Source organism: Dipodomys spectabilis, unplaced genomic scaffold, assembly GCF_019054845.1.
Source record: "Dipodomys spectabilis isolate Male_0828 unplaced genomic scaffold, ASM1905484v1 ptg000145l, whole genome shotgun sequence".
In the NCBI taxonomy this organism is placed as follows: Eukaryota; Metazoa; Chordata; class Mammalia; order Rodentia; family Heteromyidae; genus Dipodomys; species Dipodomys spectabilis.
This window is the reverse complement of record NW_024870822.1, coordinates 24788264-24815725: the sequence shown is the minus strand read 5'-3', so window position 1 is coordinate 24815725 and position 27462 is coordinate 24788264. Positions and strand designations below refer to the sequence as shown.

The 27462-nt window shown below is 36.9% G+C and overlaps 1 protein-coding gene across 1 annotated transcript in view; it reads right to left on the bottom strand.

Annotated features, from left to right (window-relative positions):
* Positions 1–1159: 1159 nt before the first annotated feature.
* Positions 1160–27462, bottom strand: part of Stk33 (serine/threonine kinase 33) — a 69018-nt gene continuing 42715 nt past the window's right edge. Inside the window, exons 11-12 of the mRNA XM_042691547.1 lie at positions 18140–18337; positions 1160–1957 (exon numbers count right to left, since the gene is read on the bottom strand). Coding sequence (XP_042547481.1) covers positions 1751–1957; positions 18140–18337 — 405 coding nt within the window. The 3' untranslated portion in view covers positions 1160–1750. The remainder of the gene's footprint in view (positions 1958–18139; positions 18338–27462) is intronic.

The following is a 27462-nucleotide window of genomic DNA, read 5'->3' as shown; positions in this document are numbered from 1 at the left end:
CAAATAAAAGTGAAGGTAGCACAGAATCCTTTGTTACGAGGACACTGATGAGAACAGGTTTTAGGATGTAAGGACAGCTGGCCCGGCTTGGCATATGGGGGGCAAAGGGGCAGATCCCTCACAATGCTGTAACATGTGGTCCATTCTGAATCTTTGCTCTGGCTTACTGAGCACAATCACTAATTTAGGTACAAAAGAAATGTACAAGAAATCCCAAAAGATGGCATCACTGTGAAGGTAAGAACATTTTGAATATATGGACTCCCACTTCAGGCCTAAAGACTGGGCAGAAACAAATCCACTATCTTGGTCGACTTTTCTGCAAGGAGACCAGCAATCAACTCTCTGGCTCTTTCTGGCAAGAGTGCCAGGACCACAGCTCTCTCTTCAGTGTCTAAGAGTACTACATGGGAAAGGAAAGTACTTAGCTATGAGGCCAGGATTCTTCTTAGGGGACGGAGCACAGGCTCCAAAGCCTGGCTCAGAAACCCCTGAGTGAGTACTTCAAACTCAGGAGATGGTAGATGGGATCACATAGGTCTTCAAATAACAACTCTAAAGAGAGAGAAAGACTTAGGAGCAACCATACCAACCCCAGATTTAAAATGAAATATAGACAATTTACTCTAGACATGTTTGACTAGCAGTTTGCTCCAGAAAGCCTGTGCAAAAAACACTGGAAGAACCCTTCAGTCAGAAAAGCCCATTCTGAACCACGGTGGTATCTTCTAAATTAATAGCAAGAAGCACAGTTATACTACCTCTGTCCACCGAGTAGATTTACATGCAGCTAGGACTTGCTTAGCTGGCCAGATGTGGGTCATTTTGGATGAGAACTGACATCACATGGGTGGTTGGAGTGAAATTAAGTATTACTTTATGAAGGTAAAAGCAGATGCACATTGTTTATTTACAATTTTCTTGGGAAACGGAGAGGCAAAATATTTTCCTAAGTGGAAAGGAGAACCTACAATACTAAGAGCAATGATATATCTTTTTTTCTTATGGCTATCCCCAGTGTCTTTCTTTCCCAGAAATGTGTACCTACCACTGCAGCCACAGCCCAACCTCAGAATTTGTCTAAGAGTTCAGAGGACTTTATTATATTCACCTCTTAGTAACATAAAAATTACCATGCATATGTAACATCTGGTTTTTATTGATTTTTATCAACACAATGAAATGATTTAATCAATATTTTTAGCAGCAAGTGAATGGCAAGCAGTTACAAAACATCTTATATTTCTATGTTTAAAAGAAGTTGTCTTAAGCAATCTATAGCAACTAAAATCACAAGGACACATGCAAAGGACTGAAGCACTTCTGCCTAGGGCAGGTTTGTTAGTCATTTCCTAACAAAGTCTTCTACTGCAAGCGCACATAATTATTCGGGCCTTCCACTGCCATATTGGGCCTCTTGTTTTTCCTTATAAATAACTGTGCCTAAATATAAGGAGGTGAAACAGAACAGAGCAAGTATGCCCACAGCTATGCCCCAAGGGCATCTGTCCCCTAAACAACCCTCAAATACCTTGAGTTGATTTCAGCTGCAGCAACCATCAGGATGATTGGAGGCTGTCATGCCCCGTGCAGTTTGCGCTGCTTTGGAGATAACTAGCTTCAATTTTAAACTGGTACAAACACATGGCAGGGCTCAGTGGAGTTAAAAGGCCATCCTTGCCCTTCTAATACTCCTGTTGGCACTAGAAGGAGCATCTTGTTTTTGTACAGTTCAGCATGGGAGGGGATCTTAGGTTTTTTTTTTGCCTCGAGACAGAGAAGTGGATTTAGCAGGGGGCTTGGTTGCTACTCCTTGGCTTGAAGTCCCAGGGTTTTTCCCTAGTTCTTCCTTGAGTTCAGCTGGGAGGAATTTGCTATATTTGGAGCTTGAAGAGCCCCAGTTGTCTGTATTTGCTTTCTTATTAGTTGTAACTATCTTCTTTTCATCAGCAGTGGACTACAAGTAAAAGAAAAGGCTAAAGTTATTAATTTTCAGACACATAAACATGTATACCAACTCAGAGAAGCAAGAAACATGCTTTGTTCAGGATTTGCAAGATAGACACTTTCTAGATTTGAAATACAACTAGTCACACTGTAAAATTATTATTAAATGCACAAAAACATCTTTAAGCAAACCAGTTTGTTTATGCTTGATGTGGAGCAAACTGTGCAGGCTCAATTTCAATCCCCATGCAATACAAATGAAAAGAAATGTCAGTAAACTTTGTACAAGGAAGTGCACTTGGATGTAACTGAACATATCTTTCCTGATTTCCAGACATTTCTACATAAAAACTCTAACCAGGACATCATGACCACTCTTCTAACCTGGTTTCAAACATCTGGTCCTCATCTGGTCATATCTAGTCCTGTCTAACATTTTCCCTATTCTCCATTGTGAGATCCAGGGACTGGCTTCTACTCCGTCATACTATCTGGCCAGGTCTGCAGACCTCTTAAGAGCCCCAATTCCCCACTGGTGAAGGTGGAAATGTTTACCTATTTCTGAGAAGGAATCATGGGAGTGGCCATATAAATACTATATGAGCATTAAAACATGGTTGAACAGACAGGAGGATTTTAATAGGCAATTTAACTTCTCAGGTTACCTGACTCCATAGCAGAGGTGGACATGGTCACGAGGGAAGTAGTTCACTTTGACCCTGGGACATTTTAAAAAACAATCCCTTTTAATTCAAGCTGGGCAGAGTTCTGAACAAGAAGGAAATACCCCAGAAAAGGCATGGGATGCAGACATGGCAAGCTCTCACCTACACAGAATGATCTGGGAAAGGGTTCTCCACTTAACACAATCAGGTTAACAATGTTCAAAGCATGTGAAAAGAGGTCACATAACACAATACAAATTGATCGGATGTTTCTTTGATTATTCTGTCAACTCTTCTGAAATGATGATATTTTATACTCAGTAGTAGGCACGTAATGTACATTATTTGCTCAATGAATAAATGAGTTCCCAGGATTGGAACAAACTGGGTCATTTATATACTCTTTTGTGCCTAGATTTCAAGAAAGAGCACATGCTTACTGCAGACATCTCCTAAACGTGCACCTCCTCAGAGCATCTATCACATCTGACTTTATAACAGTGTATGTGATGTCTGGTGTCAGTGGCTTAGACCTGCAGTTCTAGCTACTCAGGAGGCTGAAATGTGAGAATCACAGTCCAAAGCCAGCTTGGGCAGGAAAGTCTCTGAGACTCTTATCTATGAGATTCCTATCTTCACTAAAGAACCAGAAGTGTATCCATGAATCAACTGTTAGAAGACCAAAAAGCTAAGAAACAGTGGCCAGGCTCTGAGTTCAAGCCTTGGTACCAACATACACATATACATATGCACATTCACACACACACACACACACACACACACACATCAATGTATGTGAATCTTGAGCATAAAAAGCATTTTATAGCTTGAAAACTATTTTATATAAATTTTGAAATGTAAAAAGTTCCTTTTCTCCGAAGAAAACTTCTGAGTTGCTTCCACATACTCTGAAGAAGCAGAAAACATTTAAAATTCACTAACACTTACTAATACAGGTCGTGTCCTTTCATTGAAAGCACATGTCCAGCAGTAGGTGAAAATACAACATATTCTGGTATCTGGTTTAATACAGACCTAGTATCTAACATATGGAACCTATCTGGAATTTTCAGTTTATAAACCTGCATTAACGGTATATACAAATCCTATTAAAAGTCAACTCTAAGTGTAACCTTTCCTCTCATTTGACATTTCGACTTGTATTCTGAGTTATTAATTAAGTAGTTGAGAAAATGTTTTCCTACATGGGAACTACAAATAATATTCTATAAAATATGAATAGGGATTCAATCACTTGCTTTTTAATTCTCTCATATTCATACCTGGCTAAGTTTCCATTCGTCTGCACTGTTCCATTTGTTAATGCACTTAAGTCCTTAAAGTAGACGCAGAGCTACAGCCCAAAGATATATTCAGAAAGAGCCTCTAGGAGCAGGGCTAGAGATAAAGGGATGGAGATTCTGCCACCCACCCACTCAATCTGCCTCAACATAGTATCTTAATAGAACTCTCAGAACTTTTGTTAAAAAGTAGAAGGAAAAAGGAAACTAAACAGAAATACCTAATTATTTTGGTGTAGAAACATGATATTCTTATTTCATTATGTAGCAAAATGTGACAAAATTACATTCCTCAACTACATGTATTTATAATTTTAGTGATTTTAAAAGTACGTAGAACACACTCATAATATTTACAATGTTCAAAATCTCCTCCTAGTCTCCCTAGTTAATTCAATCTTATCCCTATCAAAGATAACCAATGCTGTCAATTTAAAGTGTACACTTCTAGAGCGTCCATGTTTCTTTATGCAAGTATGTCATTTCCATTACTTGCCAGTCAAAATTAGTTTAATAGTGATTTCATATGGCACAACTCCATCCATCGAACTACATGCTTTCTTTCAAATATTTGCCCAAATAGTAGTCCAATATGGATACTTTTTTCCAGGTCAGTTCATAAAGAATGCTCATTCATTTTCTAGCTGGCTCATAAAGAATGCTCATTCATTTTCTAGTTCTCATGTGAAGATGTACATAATTTCTATGGCCAGTTCATGGAAGAAACTATTTTTCACTAGAACAAATAATTCTGTGAATACCCTGAGACTCGTGTAACATATATATGTATGTACATATACATATATATTACTATATCTAGAATATTTATTTTATAAGTGGAAAGGCACGTAGATTTATAATTTTAAAAAAATATCTCCATGTTACTTCTCATTGCAGTTGTACCAATTTTATATTTTTACTCTTAGCATATAAGGGCTGTTTATTGTCAATTTGGTGTTTAATACATGCTAAGTTAACATAGATAACCACATTTTAATTAGGACTCAAGATTGCCTTAAAAATAGCTACGCTGAAAGAAATCAGAATATTTCCTTCTCTCCTTGATAACATCATTGCAAATACACTGACCTTTTTACAAAGGTTTACTGCAGTGTGTAAAAGCTTGTGTGTTTAACTTGTAATATAGTGTGTTTGTGCGCACACACACCATAACATTCTCTGTTCACTGTGTTGCATTCAGTTTATGATGCAGTTGGTTAGGAAGCAGAATTCTTACAGTTCTTCCAAAGACTCTGAGACTCCACCAGGCACTGGTAGCTCACACCTGTAATCCTAGCTACTTGGGATTCTGAAATAAAAAGAATCACAGCCTCAGCAAGTATGCAGGATCCCTTCTCAACTAATAGCTGGACATGGTAGCACAAATCTCCCATCCCAACTGCCTAAGGAGGCTGAGTTTGGGAAAATCATAGTTCCAGAATAGAAAAGTTCAAGGGAAAGAAGCTATCATCCTCACCATAACAGGAGCCTAGATAGGCAGACCATGGCCAGGAATATGCCCAGAAAGGAAAGACGATCCTATCTCAAAAGTAACCTGTCAGAAAAGGGCTGGAGACATGGCTTGGTAGAGCATTTTCCTAGAAATGTGAAGCCTTGAGTTCAAATTCAAGTACTATAGAAGAGTCTGAGACTCCCCATCTTTAGTCTGCTCCCTCATTGTAACCATTCTGGTGCTGACAGCATAGATGCAGAATGGTCACCATGATGCCCTTCACACTAAGCTGCTGGCTCTTTTTTACCCCCAAATAGCCAAGGGTCTTATTCTCCTTGGAACCACAAATGGCCATGGCAAACTGCAGTTCCAAGCTTTTTCTAGGACTGTAAACAAATCTTAATTTCTTTCAGGGCTTTCTTTTGGTAGGTTATGGATTCTCTGAGTTGGAGGTTCCTCCTTTTTTTCTCTCATAGCTGATGAGACTCCTTAGCGATCCTTGCTGTTATGGATCCAATTGGACAATTTGTAAGTAATAAGACAGAGAAATGAAAAGCAAAATTGCCAAGACTAAGAGATTTTGCCAGTCATAAAAGGCAAACAGGACAAGTGCTCCCCTAAGACCAGAGAAAGGGGCATAAGGATGACATGGGACTTTTAATATTCAGTTATGTGGGAGACGATCCTAAATGACCATCATGAGATGTTGGCCATCCATGCATCAGAACATAAGAGGATGCAAAAATCATTACAGGCCGTGGACTAAAGACACTGCATATAAAGCAACATTGCCCAGTAAGCAAGAAAACCTTACTGTCGTGGTATTTTCAGGGGAGGTCTGCAATGGTGTAACTCATCTGAACAATTTACTTATAGTTTAACAAAATAAATACCAGAAAGCTAAAATATGTGTTATTGGAAGAGGAGGAAGTCAAGGGGATGAGGGTGGATGAATAGAGAGGGGAAGGGTGGGTCATAATAGTCAATGGAACCAAGTAACTTGAGATTAATAGGGTTGGAAGAGATGGGGGAAGATGGAGGAAGGGGTGACATTGATCAAGATGCTTTGCACTCATAAACTGAAACCCTTTTGTACAACTATGTAAGGATAGTAAGAGAAGAAAAAAGAAAAACTACTGTCACATGAAAGGTATTTTAGATATCAAAGAAAAAGATCCTTTTATCCTTAAATAAAACTATGATGAAGTCATACCTAAAACATTGCAACTAGCCTGAAAAGATAAAAGAGACCAGTGAAGATTTGTATCTTGGCTATTAATGATTGTGGTAGTGGATAGAGAAGTCTTTACATATAAGTACTGTATGTATATGTGTGTGTGTGTGTGTGTGTGTGTATGTACATATATATATATCAGAATCTATAAGAAGAAGAGGCACATATGCAGCACTTGGAGCTACAGGGCAGCTCTGAGTGCTACAGTCAGGTAAAATGGTGGAGGTAGGGGCAGACTTTCAATTGTCGTCCATCTTTGATGAATTCTCACCATCTGGGACAGTTGAAGAATAGTTCGGCCTACTTGAGACTGAATGGTAGAAAAGATAGCCTTACAAGGTTCCTCCAGTTTCACCTTCTTGTAATTCAGTACCCTCAGCCTGATTTCCCCAACTCATATTATTAATCTTGAAAAGGAGGTTCCACGTGTGTGAGGGAAGATATGTAACAAGAAATCAGGCTAAATATACACATTTCATTATTCACTGGCATAACGTTAATCTGGTGAACTTATCTGGTGATAATGGATGCAAAACCTGTAGCTCTAGGCATATCCTTGCAAAGTAATACCAGTGTATGATTACTACAAACTGTTACCATTTCTCTGAATTTTGAGTAAAATACATGCTATTTAAGCAAAATGGTTTATCACCATAGCAACCATTTCTAGAGTCACACATTCAAATTATAGGTCTGCATTAAGTCCAAATGACAAAATTCCGAAACAAGTTTTTTTGCTATAGTTTTGCTTGCAGTAGTCACCCATCTTGTCCCATGATTCTGTAGTTTCCAGGAGAAAGGAGGAAGGGGGGAAAAAGCAAGAAGAGAAATCAACTTTTTTACAAGGTTACCCAGAGAAACATCTGGCTCTTAGGTGAAGTTAATGAAAATACAGTGTAACTTGCAAATTTTGAGAAAGGTGTAAATATCTTTCTTTTCTTTATAGTTCAGATATTACTTATGTGCAGCAAAATAAACAAATCCCAAGTGGACAGTTTGAGGAGTTTTGACAAATGCATTGCATATATCTTTTTAACTAATACCACAGGCAAGACATAGGACAATTCCTCCAGAAAATTCCCTTGTGTCATACCCCACTCAATCAGTCCTTTTATCCTATCCTGTTTCTTTTTCTTTTTCCTTTTTTTTCAGTCATGGGGCTTGAACTCTGGGCCTGGGTGCTGTCTCTTAGCTCTTCAGCTCAAGGCTAGCGCTCTACCACTTGAGCCACAGAGCCACTTCCACTTTTCTAGTGGTTTATTGGAGACAAGAGTCTCATGGGCTTTTCCTGCTTAGGCTGGCTTCGAATCATGATCCTCAGATCTCAGCATCCTGAGTGGTTAGGATTACAGGCATGAGCCACCAGCACACAGTTCCTGTTTCTTTTTAAAACACAAATCAGTTTTGTCAGATGCAGATGGCTTATGCCCATAATCATAGCTATTCAGAAGGTTGAGATTTGAGGATCATGGCTCAAAACCAGCCCAGGCAGATAAATCCAGGAGACTCTTTAATTAACTAGCAAAGATAAAAGAGAAGGCCTTAAAATCATCCAGAGAAAAGGAGTACAATATACATGCGGAAAGAATATTTCCACCTGTCACTGCTCCTCATTAATAAAAACAAAAACCCGAAAGCCAGAAGACAGTGGAACAATACCTTTTAAATGTGAATCCAAACCAAATCAAACCAAAACTAAACACTAGCACTACCACCACCACCAAAACATAAAAATGCTAAGTGGCAATGGCTCATTCCTGTAGTCCTAGTTACTCAGGAGGCTGGAGGACTCAAATTCAAAACTAGGCTGAGCAGAAAAGTTTGCAGTATTCCATCTCTGAGTATGCACCAAAAGGCGAGGATAGAAGCATGGCTTAGTGGCAGAGCACCAGTTGTAAGCAAGCAAGCAAGTCAAAGTGAAAGCAAGGTTCCTGAGGGGAACTAAAGGAATGCATTTAGAACGAAAGCATTATTTGTCATAATTCAACCCAATTAGCACTCCATAGGGAAAAGATGTCCATAGCATAGTCAAATAGCTATAGACCCTGATGGGAGCTGGACAAAAGTCATGCTTGAGAGGGCAGGGAAATGATTAAAATGACTGAACACATCTCTTCAACATAGGAAGCTGGCTAAGCTGGTGGTAAAACTTTTACCTTGTACAGGAATTGCTTGTGTGGAAAAGTAGGGATTTAAAGTACTTTTAACACAAAAGATTTGATATTTATAGGCGTCTATGAATCCAAACTAGCAACTAGCATTACAATCAGGATAAGACAATTGGACACAGGTCAATTCATGGTAGCACAATTAGTTATTTGTGCCTGTATTGGTTAGCTAGTTCAACTACACAACTGTTAACAAGGTCCCTAAGGTTACCTCCAGGTGTGATGATTCACCAGTAGGACTCATAAGCTGTGACTTAGAAAAGATACTTAGGGTGAAGTCTAGGGAATCCGGGAATGAACATCCAAGTGTTTTTCCCCAGTACAGTCACTCAGAATACATTTCAGCCACCTGAAATAAGTTATGGCAGCATGTATGAATTGCTACCTATCAGGGATGCTCCTAAGAAACACAGAACACAGAATATGTATCACAGGGGTATGGTCACAAAGACAGCCTCTGCTTGGTAATACTAAAAGCCCACACTCCTCAAAGGAAAGCAGGACATTAGCATAAACCATATAGTTGCACCAACAGTTTAGACACAGTTGAAGCAAGCATCTAACATTCTAGTTTTCAATGCCAGCCAAAAGCCAGTCTTGCTAATAGGCCTTGTCAAAGAAAGCAGTTTGGGCTGCAGGTACAGCTTAGTGGTAGAGTGCTTGCCTAACACAAAAGAGTACCTGGGTTTGATGCCTAGCACTGAGAAAAAAAAGAAGGTGAGGGAAGGCAGCCTTTAAAGTCTTATATGTTAACTATTTTCTACAAAGCTACATGACGAATAAATATTTATTTTTCTTACTAAGCTACAAGGCTTGGACTTGCTATGCTGCACATCAGGCTTTGGATTAAGTCTACCTCTGCTTCAAAAATGTTCATAGTACAAGGAGCTGTGCAGGCACTCTGTGGGTGTGTTTTACTGGCCAGAGATGGAAACCTAAGGGATAAGCTGATTGGTGAAAGTATTTAAGGCCTTGGCTTACATCAAAGTAATCACACAACCAAACCAACTTAGTGGTTGAGAGAACAGCCTTTCTCTGATCTACCAGGGAGAATGGTAAAGACAAATGGCAAAGAGTATCAATGTTCAAATCCCTTGTGAGGAGGGCTTAAAATTTTAAATGATAAGCCAGTCTTCCATAATACCCTAGGACCCTCATAAAACTCAGAAGCATCTCTCTATTATCTTTAAAAATTGTATTCCTTGGTATATTAGCTTATCCCAACATCTATACACAAAGGAACCTTGATGAGACCAGGAAAAAAGAAACTTTAGTAATATTCTATTCAAGGTCTTCAGTAATGAGATAATAAAAGTAATAACAATCTTAATGCGTACTTACCATGTATCAAGAGCATAATATCAATGATTTCATTCAGCCCTTAGTTGAGGACATGATTCCTGCTTCACTGGTAGAACCAAGGAGGACTAGAGACTTGTGCACCCTCGTAAAGCTCGTAATCAGTAAGGCTAGGCCTTGGATTGTAGAAGCCTAGATCTAGAGGTTGTGCTTTTAAATGATGATGATACGTGGAGTTCTGTGCTTAGGCACATAAAATATTTAAAAATGAAAGTGTACTAAAACCATGGAAGTATTATCAAATCTGGCTATTGTGAATAGTCCTATGATAAACATGGGTTTACAGGTATCCCTATTGTCTGCTGCCTTACATTCCTTCAGATACCTGCACAAAAGTGGTTGCCAGGATCATATGGTAATTTTATTTAGGGTTTAGGGTTTTTTTTTTTTTTTTTTGCAACAGCCATACTGATTTCCATAGTAGCTGCAGTAATTTACAATGTACCAACAGCATTTGGTTGGATTTACAATCCGCCTAACATTTGTTACTGTTTGTTTTCTTGATGTTTGCCATTCTGTATGGGGTAAAATGAAACCTCAATGTAGTTGTGATTTACATTTCCTTTAGGACTAAGGATGCTGATCATTTCTTTGTGTATTTATTGGCTATTCATACTTCTTTTGAGAATTGTTTGTTTAATTCATCTGCCCATTTATTAACTAATTACTTGCTCTGTTGGTGCTTAGTATTTGGAGCTCTTTATATAATATGGATTTTAATCCTATGTACAATGAATAGCTGGCAAAGCTTTTTTTCTCATGCTCTAGGTTGTTTCTTCAGCATGATGATTATTTTCTTCAATATGCAGATGCCTTTTAATTTGATATAATCTCATTTGTCAATTGTATTTCCTGAGCAAATGGAGTCCTATTCAGAAAGTCAATGCCTATGCCTATATCTTCAAGTATTTGTCCTATATTTTCCCCTTCAAGTTTCCAAGTTTCAAAGATTTAGGTTTGTAGGTTCAAAGATTTTTATGTAAGATTTTTGATGCTGTTTTGTGTGTGCACTATTGGAGACTGAGCTCAGGGCCTCCCAGTTGCTAGGCAGGTGCTGTACACTGAGCCACACCTCCAGCCTTTTAGGTTGGTATATATCTGGGCCTGCTTGGGCCTGCATCCTTCCTACTTGTGCTTCCTCGCATCACTTGGGATGACAGGCACATGCTACTGTACCCAGTCATTGGTTAAGATGGAATCTTACATACCTCTTTTTGCCTGGGTGGTCCTTAAGACATAACCCACCAATGGGTTCCCCAAGTTGCTAAGATCATAGGCTCATCTAGGGCTCCAAGTTCTTTGCTGCATATTGGATTGATTTTTTTCCCACAGGGTAAGAAATTGAGGTCTAGTTTCAGTTTTCAACACTGTAAATATCCAGTTGTCCCAACACCTTTCATTTAAGGCTTTTCTCCAAGATAATCTTTGGCACCTTTGTGGGAAATCAGGTGATTGTACCTGTGTGGGCTTATTTTTGGAGTATTCTATTCTAGTCAGTTAGTTAATATGCCTGTTTTTGTGTTAGTACCACGCTATTTTTATTACTATAGCTCTACAGTACAATTTCAGGTCAGGTATTGTGACAGACTATTGCTCTTTGGGCTCTGGATTGCTTTGACTATTTTGGAGTATTTTATGCTTCCATATGAATTTTAGGATTTTTCTATTTCTGTGAAGAATGGCATTGGAATTTTGATGGACACTGCACTGAATGCATACATTACTTTCAGTAATCTAGCCATTTTCACAAAATCAGACTTGCTAATCCATGAACATGGGAGGTGGGAGGTCTTTCAATCTTCTAGTATATACTTCAATTTCTTTCTTCAGTGTTTTATAGATTTCATTGTAGAGGTCTTTAACTTCCTTAGTTATGTTTATTTCCAGGCATATCTTGAAGTTACTGTATATGGGATTGTTTTCTTGATTTCTTTCTTGGCCCATTCATTATTGGTATATATAAAAACCCATTTATTTATGCATATTGACTTTGTATTCTCTTACTTTGCTGAAAGTGTTAATCAAATGTAATAGTTTTTTGTGTGTGGAGTCTTTATATTTTTTTTAGGCAAAGGAACATATTTACTAATGTTATTTCCTAATATAGATAATGTGACTTCTTCATTTCCTATTTTGAGTCTATGTTCATCAAAGAAATTGGCTGATACTTTTGTTGTTGTGTCTTATCTGGTTTTGGTGCCAGGGCAATGATTGTTTCAAAGAATGAGTGTGATAGTAGTCTTTCTTTACTATTTTATGGAAGAATTTGAGGGCCACTGGTATTAGTTATTTCTTAAAGGTCTGGTAGAATTTGCCAGTGAATCCCTCTGGGCCTTGGCATTTCTTCATTTGGAGACTATTATTGCTTCAATTTATTTGCTCATTAAGCTCTATGGGGAGCTATTTAAATGGTTTATGTCCTGTTGGGTAAATTTAGGTATGTCATATGTGTTGAGAAACTTTTCCATTTCTTCTAGATTTTCCATTTTGTTTTTAAAGTATTCCCTAATGAACCACTGAGACTTCATTGGTATTTGTGTGGCATCATCTACTTTTACATCTCTGATTAATTTGGGCTCTCTCCTATTTTTTTGGTTAATATCTTTAGGGTTCTCAATAATATCTATTCAAAGATTTGCAATTTTTTTGCTTCAATGATATTTTGGTATTAATTTCTGGTTTCCATCTCATTAATTTCTGCTATGATCTTTATTATTTCCTTGAGCCTACTCATTTTGCTTTGGCTTGTTCTTGTTTTTCTAAGAGTTTGAATTGCATCATTAAGTTATTTAATTGAGAATTTTTTATTTACTTGCTCATAGCTACAAACTTTCCTCTTAGCACTGCCTTTGCTGTGTCACAAAATTTGTGTGTCCATTTTTACTTTATTCTAGAAATTTTTTATTTACTTTCTTATTTCATTCATTACCCTGTGTATTGATCAGTCCCCATATATTTGAATGGTCGTTTTTGTTGCTATTGATTTATAGCTTTATTCCATTGTGGTCTGATAAAATACAGGAGATTGTTTCCTTTTTTTTGTGTTTGTTAGAGTATACTTCATAGCCTTGAAGATAGCTCCAGAGGTGACTGAAGATTGTGTATTCTTGAGCTTTTGAGTGGTATATTCTGTGGATATGTTATGTCCATTTAATATACACTGACATTTAATTCTGAAATTTCCTTTTTTTCTTTTTGCCTTTGCCAGTACTAGGGTTTTAGCCTAGCTTTGTACATGTTTGACTTCCTTGTTTGTTCAGTTGGTGTGCTACCATGTGAGCCACACCTCCAGTCTGACTTTTTGCTGTTCATTTTGGAGATGGAGTCTTATGGACTTTTCTGCCCAGTATGGCTTTAAACTGTGATCTAAGCCACTTTTCTGCCCAGTATGGCTTTAAACTGTGATCTAAGCCACTTGAGTAGCTAGGTGTGAACCACTAGCACTTGTCTATCTATTGATTTTTGTTTTGTAAGTATGATCTATTTGTGAGAAATGGAAACTGAAGTAAGTCACTTTTATTGTGCTATTTGCACTTTATGTACAGAACCATTTGTTGTATTAAACTGTGTGTGCCCATGTTTGGTACATATGTGCCTACAATTGTTATATTCTATATCAATATAAAGTGACCTTTGTCTCTTCTGATTAATTTTTATTTGAAATCTGTTTTGTCAGATATGAATATAGCTACTCCTACTTGCTTTTAGGCTCAACTTTCTTGGAATTAGTTTTCTATCTTCACTTTAAGCCTGTATTTGTCTGTACTAGTGAGGCACATTTCTTGTAGGCAACAAATGGTGGGGTTAATTCCAACCTGTAAGCCTGTGTCTTTTTACTGCTTAATTGAGACCATTAACATTCAGAGTTATAATTAAAAGTCATGTAGTCATTCCTGTCATTTGTGTTTTCATAATGTTTGATTATTTCATTGTCTTCATCTGCTTATCTACTCATTTTATGAGAATTATTCTTTCTTATATTTTTATAATTGACACTTATCTTCCTTTTTGGTAAGATCTTTTAAGTATCTTGTACAGCACTAGCTTAGTGGTCCTGTATTCCTTCCATCTTTGCTTATCACATAAGGTTTATATTACTCCTTCAATTACAAAGGCTAGTTTTGATAGAGTGATCTGTGTTGGCAGTTATTTTCTTTCAAAGCTTGACGTGGGTCACTTTTTGCCTTCTTTACTTTTAGAGTGAAAAAACATATTGTTCGGATGGATTTGATTTCACAGGTGACTTGGCATTTGTGATGTTCAATATTCTTTCCTTATTCTGCATACTTAATGTTTATCTTTAATATATCTTCGAGAAGTTCTTTTCTGGTCTCCCATGTTCAGTGTCTAAAAAGCCTCCTGCACGTGGATGACCATTTCTTTGTCAAGATTTGGGAAACTGTTACTATTTTGTTTAATAGATTTACTAAGTACAAACCTCTTTCTCCTTCTTCTAGGTTCATGATTCATAAGTTTGGTCTTCTAATGTTATACCAGAATTCTTACATATTCTCTCCATATTTTTAAACTGAATGTTAAAATTCCTTTTCCTTGTCTTAAAGCCCTGATATTATGTCTTCAACTTGGTCAATTCAATTGGTAGAGAGTTTTCAATTGTTTTTAAATTTTGACTTACACACACTCACACACATTTATATATATATATATATATATATATATATATATATATATATATATATATATATATGTTCATTCCCAGAATTTCAATGGGATATTTTTAAAGATTTCCATATCTCTAGAATTTTCATTCCATATCTTATGTTGTCTTCCTTATTTCATTTAGCTGCTTACATGTATCCTCTTTGAATCCACTCAGTGTTTTATTTGTATTGTCTTTGAATTCGTTAAAGTATTTATATGTGCTCTTTTTAATTTTGTTTATAAGTCATAATCATTCTTTTGAGTTCTTTGTATTTCAACCACTTCACTATCATTAATATCCCTTACTGTGAAGTTGTTGACCTGTGGAAGAGTTACATTGCCTGATTTTTCATTCTTTCAAATTGTACTTCTACACTGTAATTTGCACACTTGCTAAGTTTGTTATCTCTTTCCAGGTTGTCCTTCTCTTGACTCCCATGGTTCTCACATCTGTGACACTGTGTCAGGCTCTGTGTTTGCTGTTATTCTCATTCTGCTTAGGATCACATTGAGATTCCCAACTGGATTTCCTTTGAACTCATACTAAGATGCATCTGAGGCTAGTGGCAGAACTGCACTGTCCATCATGGCTTTACCTGTTTCCTGTCAGGGCTCCATGGTGGGTCTCTTTCAGTGCTTCCAAGCTGGCTCCTGGGCACCTAGAGGACTGCAGCAGTGTAGTGTGACTAAGCTTTACTTTATAACTTCAAAATCTCACTGAGAAGTTGGAGAATGCTACTTGCGTTTAATTAATAATTTTGATAAACTAAATTGCTACAGTACATACCAAGTCTGCTTGACTATGTTCAGCGATTAGGAGGGAGTTTGCTACCCATGGAACAACGTTTCCACTGCTGAAAAGCTCTGAGAATGGAAAATTCTTCCTGTTGATGAAATCTATGCATTTTGGTGGTGGTATTGACATTGGGGTTGGAATTCAGGGTCACTGGGCAGAATCTCCATTGCTAAGTCATGCCAGCCCTTTTATGTAGTGTGTGTGTGTGTGTGTGTGTGTGTGTGTGTGTGTGTGTGTGTGTGTATGTGTGTGTGTGTGTGCATGCACGCACGCTAGCTGTCCTTGAGCATTTTTTGCTCAAGGCTAGTGCCCTACCACTTGAGCTAGAGCTCCACTTCTCCTGGTTGGGGGGAGATAGTTTATTGGAGATAATAGTCTCACAGACTTTCTTTTTGGTTTTGATCCACCCTCATATCTAAGCCTCCTGAGTATCCAGGATTACTGGCACATGGCTGTACTGGTTATTTTGCTCAGGAATGATCCTGGAACACAATTTTCCTACTTTAGGATTCCTATGGTTGCTGTGATGACAGAAATGCAGTCATTCCCAGCTTCTTCCATTGAGACGTAGTCTCACCACATTTTCCACCTGGACTGACCAGGAATAGTTTCTGTCCTAAATGTTTAACTCTGGTGGTATTGTATGAAAATTTCCATAGGCAACATGAATGAGTTGACTATGTTCCAATTAAACATTTGGTAAAATGGTAAAACAAGTGGCATGCCAGATTTTACCTGTGAGTCTGAAATAATGATTCCTGCACTGTACCAAGCTATAGAATTTGTAATTGGTTTATGTATCATCTAGGAAAAATATAATTATTATATTAACCTTTGTGTCTAATTTTATAAGAACCTTCTCTTGTCATCCTAGCTATACTGGAGGCTGAGGTTGGGAGGTTTATGATTTCAAGCCAGCCTAGGCAGAAAAGTCCATGAGATGCTATCTCAACAGAAAACATGGTAGTGGACTTCCATCATTCCAGCAACTACAGGTATCCTGAAGTAGAATTGTGGTCCAGGATCATTAAATCTGAACACACCTTCATTCTTTTTAATTAATATAATTTACCATTTTGATTAATTCTAGATTCTTGTCCATTAATTGGACAATTGACCAAGTTTGTTCAAGACATCACACCTTTTGTATATGTTTACAGAAAAGTTTTCTTTATGTGTATCTTTTAGCTCTTGTTTAAAATATGGATCCTGTTAGGTGGGGCTGTGTTTGCCTCAGAATAGTCTAAAACTCTTATGAGGGATCTCCTTTTCAATTCTATGTAGTCTGCAGAGAAGCATATGTGGAGAGAGACTAATAGGGTGAAATCTGACCCAGTCCAGAAGAATGCACCATTGCTTGCTCACACACATCCAGAATGAGACTTCTTTTAGAAACTTGCAGAACAAAACTGAGAGTGATCTATTTCTTGATGAATACTACCAGAGAGCACATGTCTAAATAACGAGGCTGACAAAAATTATTTGAAAATAATCATTACCATAGTATAAACATGAACTTATTGAATAATAGCAGGACCTGTTATTAGGATGTGTGTTTCATATTCATTAAAGATAATATCCTAAAATCTCAGTCACATTTCTTTGTGAATTTAGTTTGAAGACTTTTCTATTTTGAAAAGATAACACATATATTGGTATACATGTCTACAAATATACATCCCATATACGCCATTCATGTAACATATATGTTTGTAGATATTCACACACATGTCTAAACAAGTATTATTCACATGCATATACACATATTTTAGCAGTCTTGAGTTATATGTTTGTTGCTTGGTAACCAAATGTTGTCAGTATTCTTTTCCATTATTCAGTTACACCTTCCTCCTACCTTCTAGACCTTCAAGTCACTAAGTAATGTGACTTTTGCTGCTCACAGTTACTTCAACAAGGTAAGAAAATAATTAGAATTTGAGTTGTTTACATATGCTAGGACTATAATCAATGGGTTAAAATCTTAATGAAAACTTTTAAGAATGTGAATTTCAGCCTGATACAATGGCTCATGACTATAATCCCAGCTACTTGGGTAGCTGAGCTCAGGAGGATCATGGTTCAAGGTCACCCAGATATACACATAAGACCCTTCTCAACCAATAGCTGTATGCAATGATATATGTTCCTTTGATCCTTAAAAAAGCCTAAAGCCTTTAACTTCATTCAATATTAGTGCTCTACCATTTGAGCCACAGTTCCACTCCCAGGTTTTTGGTGAATAATTGGAGATAAGAGTCTCGTGGACTTTCCTGCCCAGGCTAGCTTCAATCCATGTTCTCAGATCTCAGCCCTCTAAATAACTAGAATTACAATTGTGAGCCACCAGTACCTGGCTCATAACCACAGATTTCAAACACTTCTGCCATGTTACTAAATCATGATAACCTATAAAGCATAAAGAACTTTACTTACTATATAATACAGGTCCTTAGTTACAAAGACAACTGTAGAAAGTTTCCAATGTTGGGAAGATTTTATGGTCTGGAAAAATGAGACAACTGCTCTTCCTACTTGTTTTGATGGTTTTTCCTACCTGTTTTTCTTCCTTCTCAAGTGAAGTGTTATGGACATCATGGGACTTTTTCCTGAATTGATTGCTTTTCAATTTTTCTTGAAAGGACCAATTAGTCTTCTCATCTGTCTTGTTTTCCTCATCACTTTCTGGGTTATTTTTCCATTCTTTCATCATTTCCAGTACATTGGTTGGTCTCACCGAAGAAACTTTATTACCCTAATGGATGTTATAGTTTAGAAAAAAGTTGGTATTACAGTTTAGAAAACTATAATGCTGAATAAATATCAAATTTTCTGATGCCCAGTGAAGCATACTCCCTGCCCTGCCATGACTCACATCTCTTATGTAATATCACTTACATTATGCCAACGTTTACAGGGAAAATATTCAGTCTTGAGAAAACAATGTAGCATGCTTGTGCAAAGGACAGTATACCAAATGATTCCTTAGAAGAAATCAGAGACTACTTATAGCATGTTTCTTAGAAACCTGCTAGGGGGGCTTGAAGAAGATGTCCAAAGACCAGTGGGTATGAAATTCAAGGTAAGTCTAGGCATGATATATAAATTTGATTTGTTACTCTAAGAATATATACTCTTGATTTGAAATCCTTTATCTGAAATATTTAGGTATAATGTGAGCATTGGGCTATAGTTGATTCACTGTACTATTCTGATCCCAGCTATGCTTAACAAACCAAATCTGACCATTTTATATTAACTGTAGGTTCCTAAATATAACATCCCATTTAATGTGCAAAGAAACACAGGAATATAGGCCCAAATGAATTCTGCTTTACTATGTAAGTCTTTAAATATTTTGCCCCTAATTCAAACTGTTAGGATAAAATTCGGGCAAGAAGTTTGAATAACATTTAGATTTAAATTAGAGTTTCAAATATAAATATAACTATAGAATAAATCTAAATTAATCTTTATCTATAGTAAACTGAGTGTTAGCCATCAATAATAGAAAGCTACAAGACAGGGAGCTATTTAAATGCATTAAAGACTTATGGTGCTTAATATATTCATGATTAAAACAGGTAATATTAAGTATGTAATGATAATAGCAAATGAGGATCCTTGTGTGATTTCCTCTTAGTGATTCTTCTGTTTCATTCTATTTTAAGAAAGTTTTATTTTTTTTACCACTTTCATCCAGTTATACCACTGGTTATATTCATCCATCCCTTATCACTTTAATTCAGAATCCTTTGCCATTCCTTTCTGTGTATTCATAGCCTACATTTTCTCCAAGAGGCTCAAGCTAAGAATCATCTCTTTCAGGTATCTCAGAATTCAAAACGATGAAGAAATGTACTCATTATCTTGCCCATCTAATTGTAACCCCTCTGTACAGTATTTTCACAATAAAAATTAAGTAAAAATTAAAAAAAAAAGAATTCAAAACGATGAAGTGAACTTAAACTCAAGTGAAACACAGGATGTGGTTCAGCAATAGCAACCATGTAAGACTGAAGTCATCTAAAATCAGTCTCCAAATTTCCTTTCAAATGAGTTCTAATCTCCAGGACTCTGCTTGTTCCCTCTCATCCATCTCTCCTCTATTAAAACTTTATCTTGACCTCTAACCCTAATCATCATAAATTCATAGTATCCAGACTCCAGGAATGTAAATACAAACAAATTTACCTCAATCTGATTCTTTCACTATTAGAGACAATCTAATACCTCTTTGTGTGTAATGCTGGTAGTCAGTGACCTTACCCTAATTAGGTTTCCTTTGGTTAACTCTGAATATTGTATTATTCACTAATTTTCTTCACTCAATGTTTGTTCCTTCAAGGCACATGGCAATTTCACTTCTCTATGCCTTTCAAACATGTGACTTACTTTTGTAAACAGCTAGAACACTTCCATTTTAATGTTACTAGGAATAAATTTTTTCAGTAACAAAATACACACACACACACACACACACACACACACACACATATACATACAGGGATGCACAACTTCACACAATGAATGAATCTCAAATCTAAACAATTAAGATACCAAACATCACTTAATAGAGGGACATAAACTTAAGTTTAGTAATATCCTATGTTCATGAGGATGTTGAAAAACAAGTTTTTTGCTAGCTTTTTGAGATGGTAACTGAGCAATATACTATCAAAATGCATAAAGCAATCTCTCTGGCCAGTGATTCCACCATTCAGAATTTATCCTATACCTATAATTATGTGGTATGCAAATATATATATATATATATATATATATATATATATATATATTCATAGGAGACTATTTCAATACAGAGTGACTTTTTCTCCTATAAAAAAGTAATCTCTACTGGGAAGGGATGTGAAGGGTAAACCAAAGGAGGAGGCTGCAATGCTTGGTAAGAAATGTACGCATTATCCTGCCCATGTAATTGTAACCCCTCTGTACAGTATGTTCACAAATAAAATAAAATTAAATTAAAAAAAAGTAATCTCTATATATTAGGTAAAAAAAGTTTATATTACGTGAACTTATGTGTGTTGCATGAAACTGTATAGGTGTTTGTGATGACTTGTTCTTAACAATGATAATCTTTAGTGAGAGGGAATCTTCTATTGACTTTTTTTGGTTGGTTGTGGGGCCTGAACTCTGGGCCTGGGTGCTGCCCTGCTTAAGGCTAGTGCTCTATCACTTGAGCCACAGTACTACTTCAGCTTTTTCTGCTTATGTGGTGCTGAGGAATTGAACCCAGGGCCTCATGCATGCAAGGCAAGTACTCTATCACTGAGCCATCTTCTCAGCCCTTCTATTTACTTTTTAAATTATTTTACCATGAGTAGTCTCAACTATTACTGAGAAGACTAATAAGCAATGCCAAGGGCTGAGAATGTGGCCTAGTGGTAGAGAGCTTGCCTAGCATGCATGAAGCTCTGGGTTCGATTCCTCAGTACCATATATACCGAAAAAGTCAGAAATGGCGCTGTGGCTCAAGTGGCAGAGTGTTAGCCTTGAGCAAAAGAAGCTCAGGGACAGCACCCAGGCCCTGAGTTCAAGCCCCAAGACTGCCAAAAAGAAAAAAAAAAAGCAATGCCAATTACAGTAGGGAAAGATAACCTCAAGAGACTGAAAACATTTTTTCAGTGAATTCACCAAACATGCCCTAGCAGGACTCCATGCATCCAAGGTAGCTTCTTGTCAAGGCAATGGTAACTATTGAAGCAAACATCATGGGCTACTTTATGATTTTCCAATCCATGTCATCTCGGTGACTTTTCTTCACAAGTATGGCAACAATGGGAGTACTTAAGGCTGGAATTGGTATTTCTAGTCTTCGAGAGGAAAAAGACTAAGACACTAATTTATCTATTTCAAAAGCACATTTCTAACTTCCCTCCCAAGAATTTCTTCTTACAGATTAGCTGAGCTTTTAAACTCCAAATCAAAATTTTCAAAACAGGTATGTTCATACCCAGCTATATATGAAAACTTTTAGAAGGATCTGTGGGCAGAGATAATTTGCAGGAATAAGTTTCAAGATCCACAGTTTCCCTTATCTGCTTCAACAAGAATTTATAGCAATCTTATTCATTTTTTTCTTAAGTCAACTTCACAAAAACACAACAAAGCGAAGCAATAACAAAACTCTTACAGCTGTAAATAATCTGAAATCTTATTTAAAATATTTTTATAAGTCTGAAGTACCAATAAATAACTTTGGCAAAGTAGCAGGGTATAAAATCAATCCACAAAAGTCAGTAGCTTTCCCCATTTCCAAAAAAATTATATTAAGTGAAGTAAGCCAGGCCCAAAGAAACATAGGTCCCATGGTTTCCCTTATTTGCAATATCTAGTATATGTCTGAGTCAAGCAGAAAAGGTCAGATAAGTTGATGTTAGGGAAATGAACCCTAAGATATGTATTTAAATGTTTTTTCTTTTATGCGATTGTTTCTAACACATTTATAAGATTATTTTTTTGTTGCTTTGTATGTCCCTCCCCCACGGTATAACCCCTGCTTTCACTGTATTTGATGTCGGTATAATTTGTGGAGGGGAAGGGAAAAAACAAATCGTTTAAATAGGGATACAGGTGGACCTATTGTGACAATGAGATATACAAGCCATTATGTCGAAAACGAACTTTACAACTTTGGTGTGGGGGGGGGGGGTGCGGGGGGGGGGAGGATTGTGGGGGGATGGGATGGGAAGGGGAAACAAAGGAGGCTACAATGCTTGATAAGAAATGTACTCATTATCTTGCCCATGTAATTGTAACCCCTCTGTACAGTATTTTCACAATTAAAAAAAAAAGTCAGTAGCTTTTCTGTACTTTAACAATGAGATCAAGAGTGATATCAGGAAAGCAACTCTATTTGCAATAATCTCAAAATAAAAAAAAACTCCTAGGAATCAATCAAATTAAGGAAGTAAAGGACCTCTACAATGAAATCTATAAAAATTTGAAGAAACTACAGAAGACATTAAGAAATGAAAAGACTTCACATATTCCTGGTTTGGCAGAATTAATATCATTCAAATGGCAATACTGTCTAAGACAATCTACAAATTCAGTGCCCACCAAAACACCAATGTCATTCTTCAGAGAGAATATAACCTGAAAATTAATATGGAACTACAAAAGGTCCCGAAATACAAAGCAATCCTGGTTAAAAAAAAATGGTGTTAGAGGTATAATAATCCAAACTTGAAACTTTAATACAGAGATATAGTAATAAAAGCAGCTTGATACTGGCACAAAAACAGGCCTGAGGACCAAAGGAATAGAATGGAAGACCTCAAAATAAGACCACAGATGTACATCCATCTAATATTAGATAAGGGAACCAAAAATACAGAATGGAAAAAAGACAGCCTCTTCAACAAATAGAGCTAGGAGAACTGATACCCTCATCTAGAAAACTGAAACTGGATCCCTATCTGCACCCTGTACTAACATTAATTCAAAATGGATCAAAAACCTCAATATAAGACCTGAAACCATTAAAATAGTATAGGAAAGAAAGGAGGAAACATAGGATTTCTCAGAACAAGCAAGAAGTTTCTGAGTAAAGTTCCAAGGACTTGGCAGATCAAAGATATAATTGATAAATGGGACCGCATCAAACTAAGAAGTTTTTGCATAGCAAAGGATATAGATAACAAACTAAAAATGCAACCTAAAGAACAAAGGGCTTTGCCAGCTATGTCAGACAATGGAGTAATATCCAGAATATACAAAATGTTCAAGGAACTAAACCCTGAAAGAAACAACTCAATAAGTAGAGAAACAAGCTGAATGGAGACTTCTCAGAAAAAGTAGTAAAAATTGCCAATAGACACACAAAGAAATGCTCTCGACATATCTGGCCATAAAGGAAATGCAAATCAAAAACATCACAAATTCAAACTCAGCCCAGTAAGAATGGTTATCATCAAGAATACAAACACTAGCCAGGAACCAGTGACTCATACCTGTAACCCTAGTTGCTCAGAAGGCTGAGATCTGAGTATTGAAGTTCAAAGATATCTCCAGCAGGAAATTCCATGAAACTCTAATCTCCAGTTAACCACCAAAAAGTCAGAAGTGGAGCTATGGCTCAAATGGTAGGGTGCTATCCCTGAGCTCTTTTTGCTCAGGGCTAGTACCAGGTCCTGATTTCAAGCCCCAGGACCAGCACAAAAAGAAAAATACAATAAATAACATGTCTGTACAGATGTGAGAGAAAAGAAATCCACTGTTGGTGGGAATGTAAACCTGTTCACTTTGAAGAGCAGGTTAGAGATTCCTCAACCAATTAAACATAGAACTGCCTATGTAAAGCCGTATGTACAACTACGTTCGTTGTTGTACTATTCACCATAGCCAAGGTATGGAAACAGCTCAGAGGCTCCTCAATGAATGAATACATCAAGAAATTATGGTATATATACACAATGGAATTTTATTCATCCATTAGGATGCTAGGAAAATTGATATATCTACATCTAGAAAACTGAAACTGGATCGCTATCTGCCACCCTGTACTAACATCAATTCAAAATGGATCAAAGAACTCAATATAAGACCTGAAACCATGAAATTACTACAGAAAGGAGAAGGGAAAACATTAGGAAGAATGGATGAATAAAAATGGATGGATCTGGGCTGGGAAGGTGGCTCAGTGGTACAGCGCTTGCCTTGCATGCATGAGGCCCTTGGTTCGATTCCTCAGCACCACATAAGCAAAAAGAAAAAAGCCAGAAGTGGCGCTGTGGCTCAAGTGGTAGAGCACTAGCCTTGAGCTGAAGAGCTGAGGGACAGCGCCCAGGACCAGAGTTCAGGCCCCACGACCGACCAAAAAAAAAAAAAAGAAAGAAAGGATGGACCTGGAAAAATTACATTAAGGGAAGTCAGTGAAGTCCAGGGAGATGAAGGATGTATGTTTTCTCTCATATGTGGAAGCTAGAACTAATTTTTATCAATGCACACATAAACACAAACATATTAACCAAAATGGCATTTGCAGGGGGCAGTTCAAATGGTGTAATTCCTTAGAATTGCCTTAAAATTCCTTAGAATGAATACCAGGATACTGGCACTTGAAAGTTTTGTTTGTGGGGGAGGTCAAAGGAAGGAGGGTGGATAAATGAAGAGAGGAAGAAAGGGGAGAATGCAGTCACAATATTCAGTGATTATTCTATAAAATTAAGAAAATTGAGGGAATAAGTTGAAGTTGGAGGGATGGGGAGAATGATGAAAAGCTAACAGTGATCAGTTTGCATTGTACTTATAAACACATTTACCGAATAGTAACTCCCCTGTACAATTACATACCTTTTTTCCTTCTTGCCTGTTCTGGGGCTTGAACTCAGGGCCTGGGTGCTATCCTTGTGCTTTTGTGCTCAAGGCTAGTCCTATCACGAGAGCCACAGCTCTACTTCTAGCTTTTTATGGTTAATTGGAGATAAGAGTCTCACAGACTTTTCTGCCTGGCTAGCTTCAAATGGTAATCCTCAGCTCTCAGCCTCCTGAAAAGCTAAGGTTACAGGCCTGAGTCACTAGCACCCAGCTGTACAACTACTTAAAGACAATATTTTTAATGAATAAAAAGAAAAAAAATCTGAAGCACTGAAATCAATTCAAAATTTTTGTGGTGGAATTCAGAAAGAAAATCAACCTGGTAACTGGGTAGAAAAATCTTTAGAAGAAAAATGTATTATTTCTTCAATTCCAATAAAACTAAGGAAATACCTAATAAAATTTGTGTATAGTAAATAAGTTCAATAATTTATTTCATTATATGATTATTTGTTTTTGTGCTGGTCCTGGGAATTGAACTCAATGCCTGGGTGTTGTCTTTGAGCCTTTTTGCTGAAGGCTAGCTCTCTACCACTTGAACCACAGCCCCACTTCTGGTGCTTTTTTCTGGTAGTTAATTGGAGATAAGGGTCTCATGAACTTCCCTACCCAGGCTGGCTTCCAGCTGTGATCCTTCGATCTCTTGTCTCTTGAGTAGCTAGGATTACAGGCATGAGTCACTTGAGCCTGGCTCATTACACGATATTAAATACCTTCCATTGGACCTAAGGTGCATTGTAACTGAATCAATATTCTAGTCTTATTTTAGGATTTCAATAGTGTATTTTTTCATTAACCCATGAGAGATTCATTTTTACTTATTTAGTCATTCATAATGAAATAAACTTCACTGACATAACTACACACACACACACACACAAACCAAAACTACTAAAAAGCAGTCTAACTTGCATCTATCTACCTAGGTTTTCTCTATCCTGTCTTCCTGCCTTCTACCACCTGAGGTGATTACTATCTACAATCTGGTGTTTATCATTCCTTTTTTTTTTTTTTTTGGGTCCAGTCGTGGGGCCTGAACTCTGGGCCTGGGCGCTGTCCCTCAGCTCTTCAGCTGAAGACTAGTGCTCTACCACTTGAGCCACAGCGCCACTTCCGGCTTTTTTAATTTTTGATTATGTGGTGCTGGGGAATGGAACCCAGGACCTCATGCATGTAAGGCAAGCGCTCTACCACTGAGCTACCTTCCCAGCCCCTCCTTTCCTTTTTTTAAAAATACTTATTGCCAGGCACTGGTAGTTCAGGCCTGAAATCCTAGCTACTCAGGAGGCTGTGATTTGAGGTTTGCAGTTCAAATCCCAGGCAGAAAAGTCCATGAGACTGTTATTTCCAATTAATCAGAGAAAAAAACCAGAAGTGGTGCTGTATGGTTCAAGTGGTAGAACACTAGCCTTGATCAAAAAGAAGCTCAGGTACAGCACCCAAGCCCAGAGTTGAAGCCTCAGATCCAGCAAAAAAAAAAAAAAATAATATTTGTTTATATTCAAAGTAAGTATTCCTTTAGCTGTTTTCACTTGATAGAATGAATATCTTGCCTTGGGACTTTTCGTTCGACATTACATTGCTTGAGACCATTGGATATCTTTTGGGGGAAAAATGAACCTTGACTCCTACATTATAACATACAAGAAAATTAATTCATGATGCAACAAAGACCTAAATTTGAAGGCAAAAACACACAAACCTCAGAAGGGAAACAAAAATATAAAACCTTATGGATCCTGTCTTCCATACCTAGGGGCAAGCAAAGAATTGCTGGGAAAAAATGCAAAAAGTATTAACTGTGAAAGAAAAACTTGATAAATGAAATTCCATTGAAGTTATAATTCTTAACCAGAGGTACTATTAAGAAACTAAAAAGGCATATAATAAACTGGGGAAAATGTATATACATATATAATAGTAATTTTGTATACATTTGCATATAGGTGACAAACTTACATAACATATATGTATATAACAAATGGCATATCTAGAATATATAAAGAAATGTTTAGAATAGCATAAAAACCAAAACCAAAAATGAGGCAAAGACCTGGAACAGTCATTTCACAAAAATAAGGACAATCAATGGGCCAATAAACATAAGTACAATAAATGGAAATTCAAGTACAGGAAATGCAAATTCAAACTACAGTGCAATACCCACAATTTATCTGTCCAAGTATTTAAAATATCAACTATAACAAGCATTGGAAATAATGGGAAATAAAACTGGAGCTCTCACATATTGCTAGTGAATGGTACATAACTTTGGAAAGCTTTTGGTAATTTCTTTTAAAGTTAAATATGTAGGCTTACCATACCACTGAGCAATTTCACTCCTAGATCTATACCCAGAAGGGAAATGAGTGCATATGTCCACAAACAGATTTGTACAAGAATGTTCATAACAGATTTATTTATACTAGTCAAAAACTAGAAACAACCAAATGTCAAACAGGGGGAATTGACAAAATGAATTGTGCTAAGTTCACACAATGAAATATTATCCAACATTTAGAAACTTCTTTTACA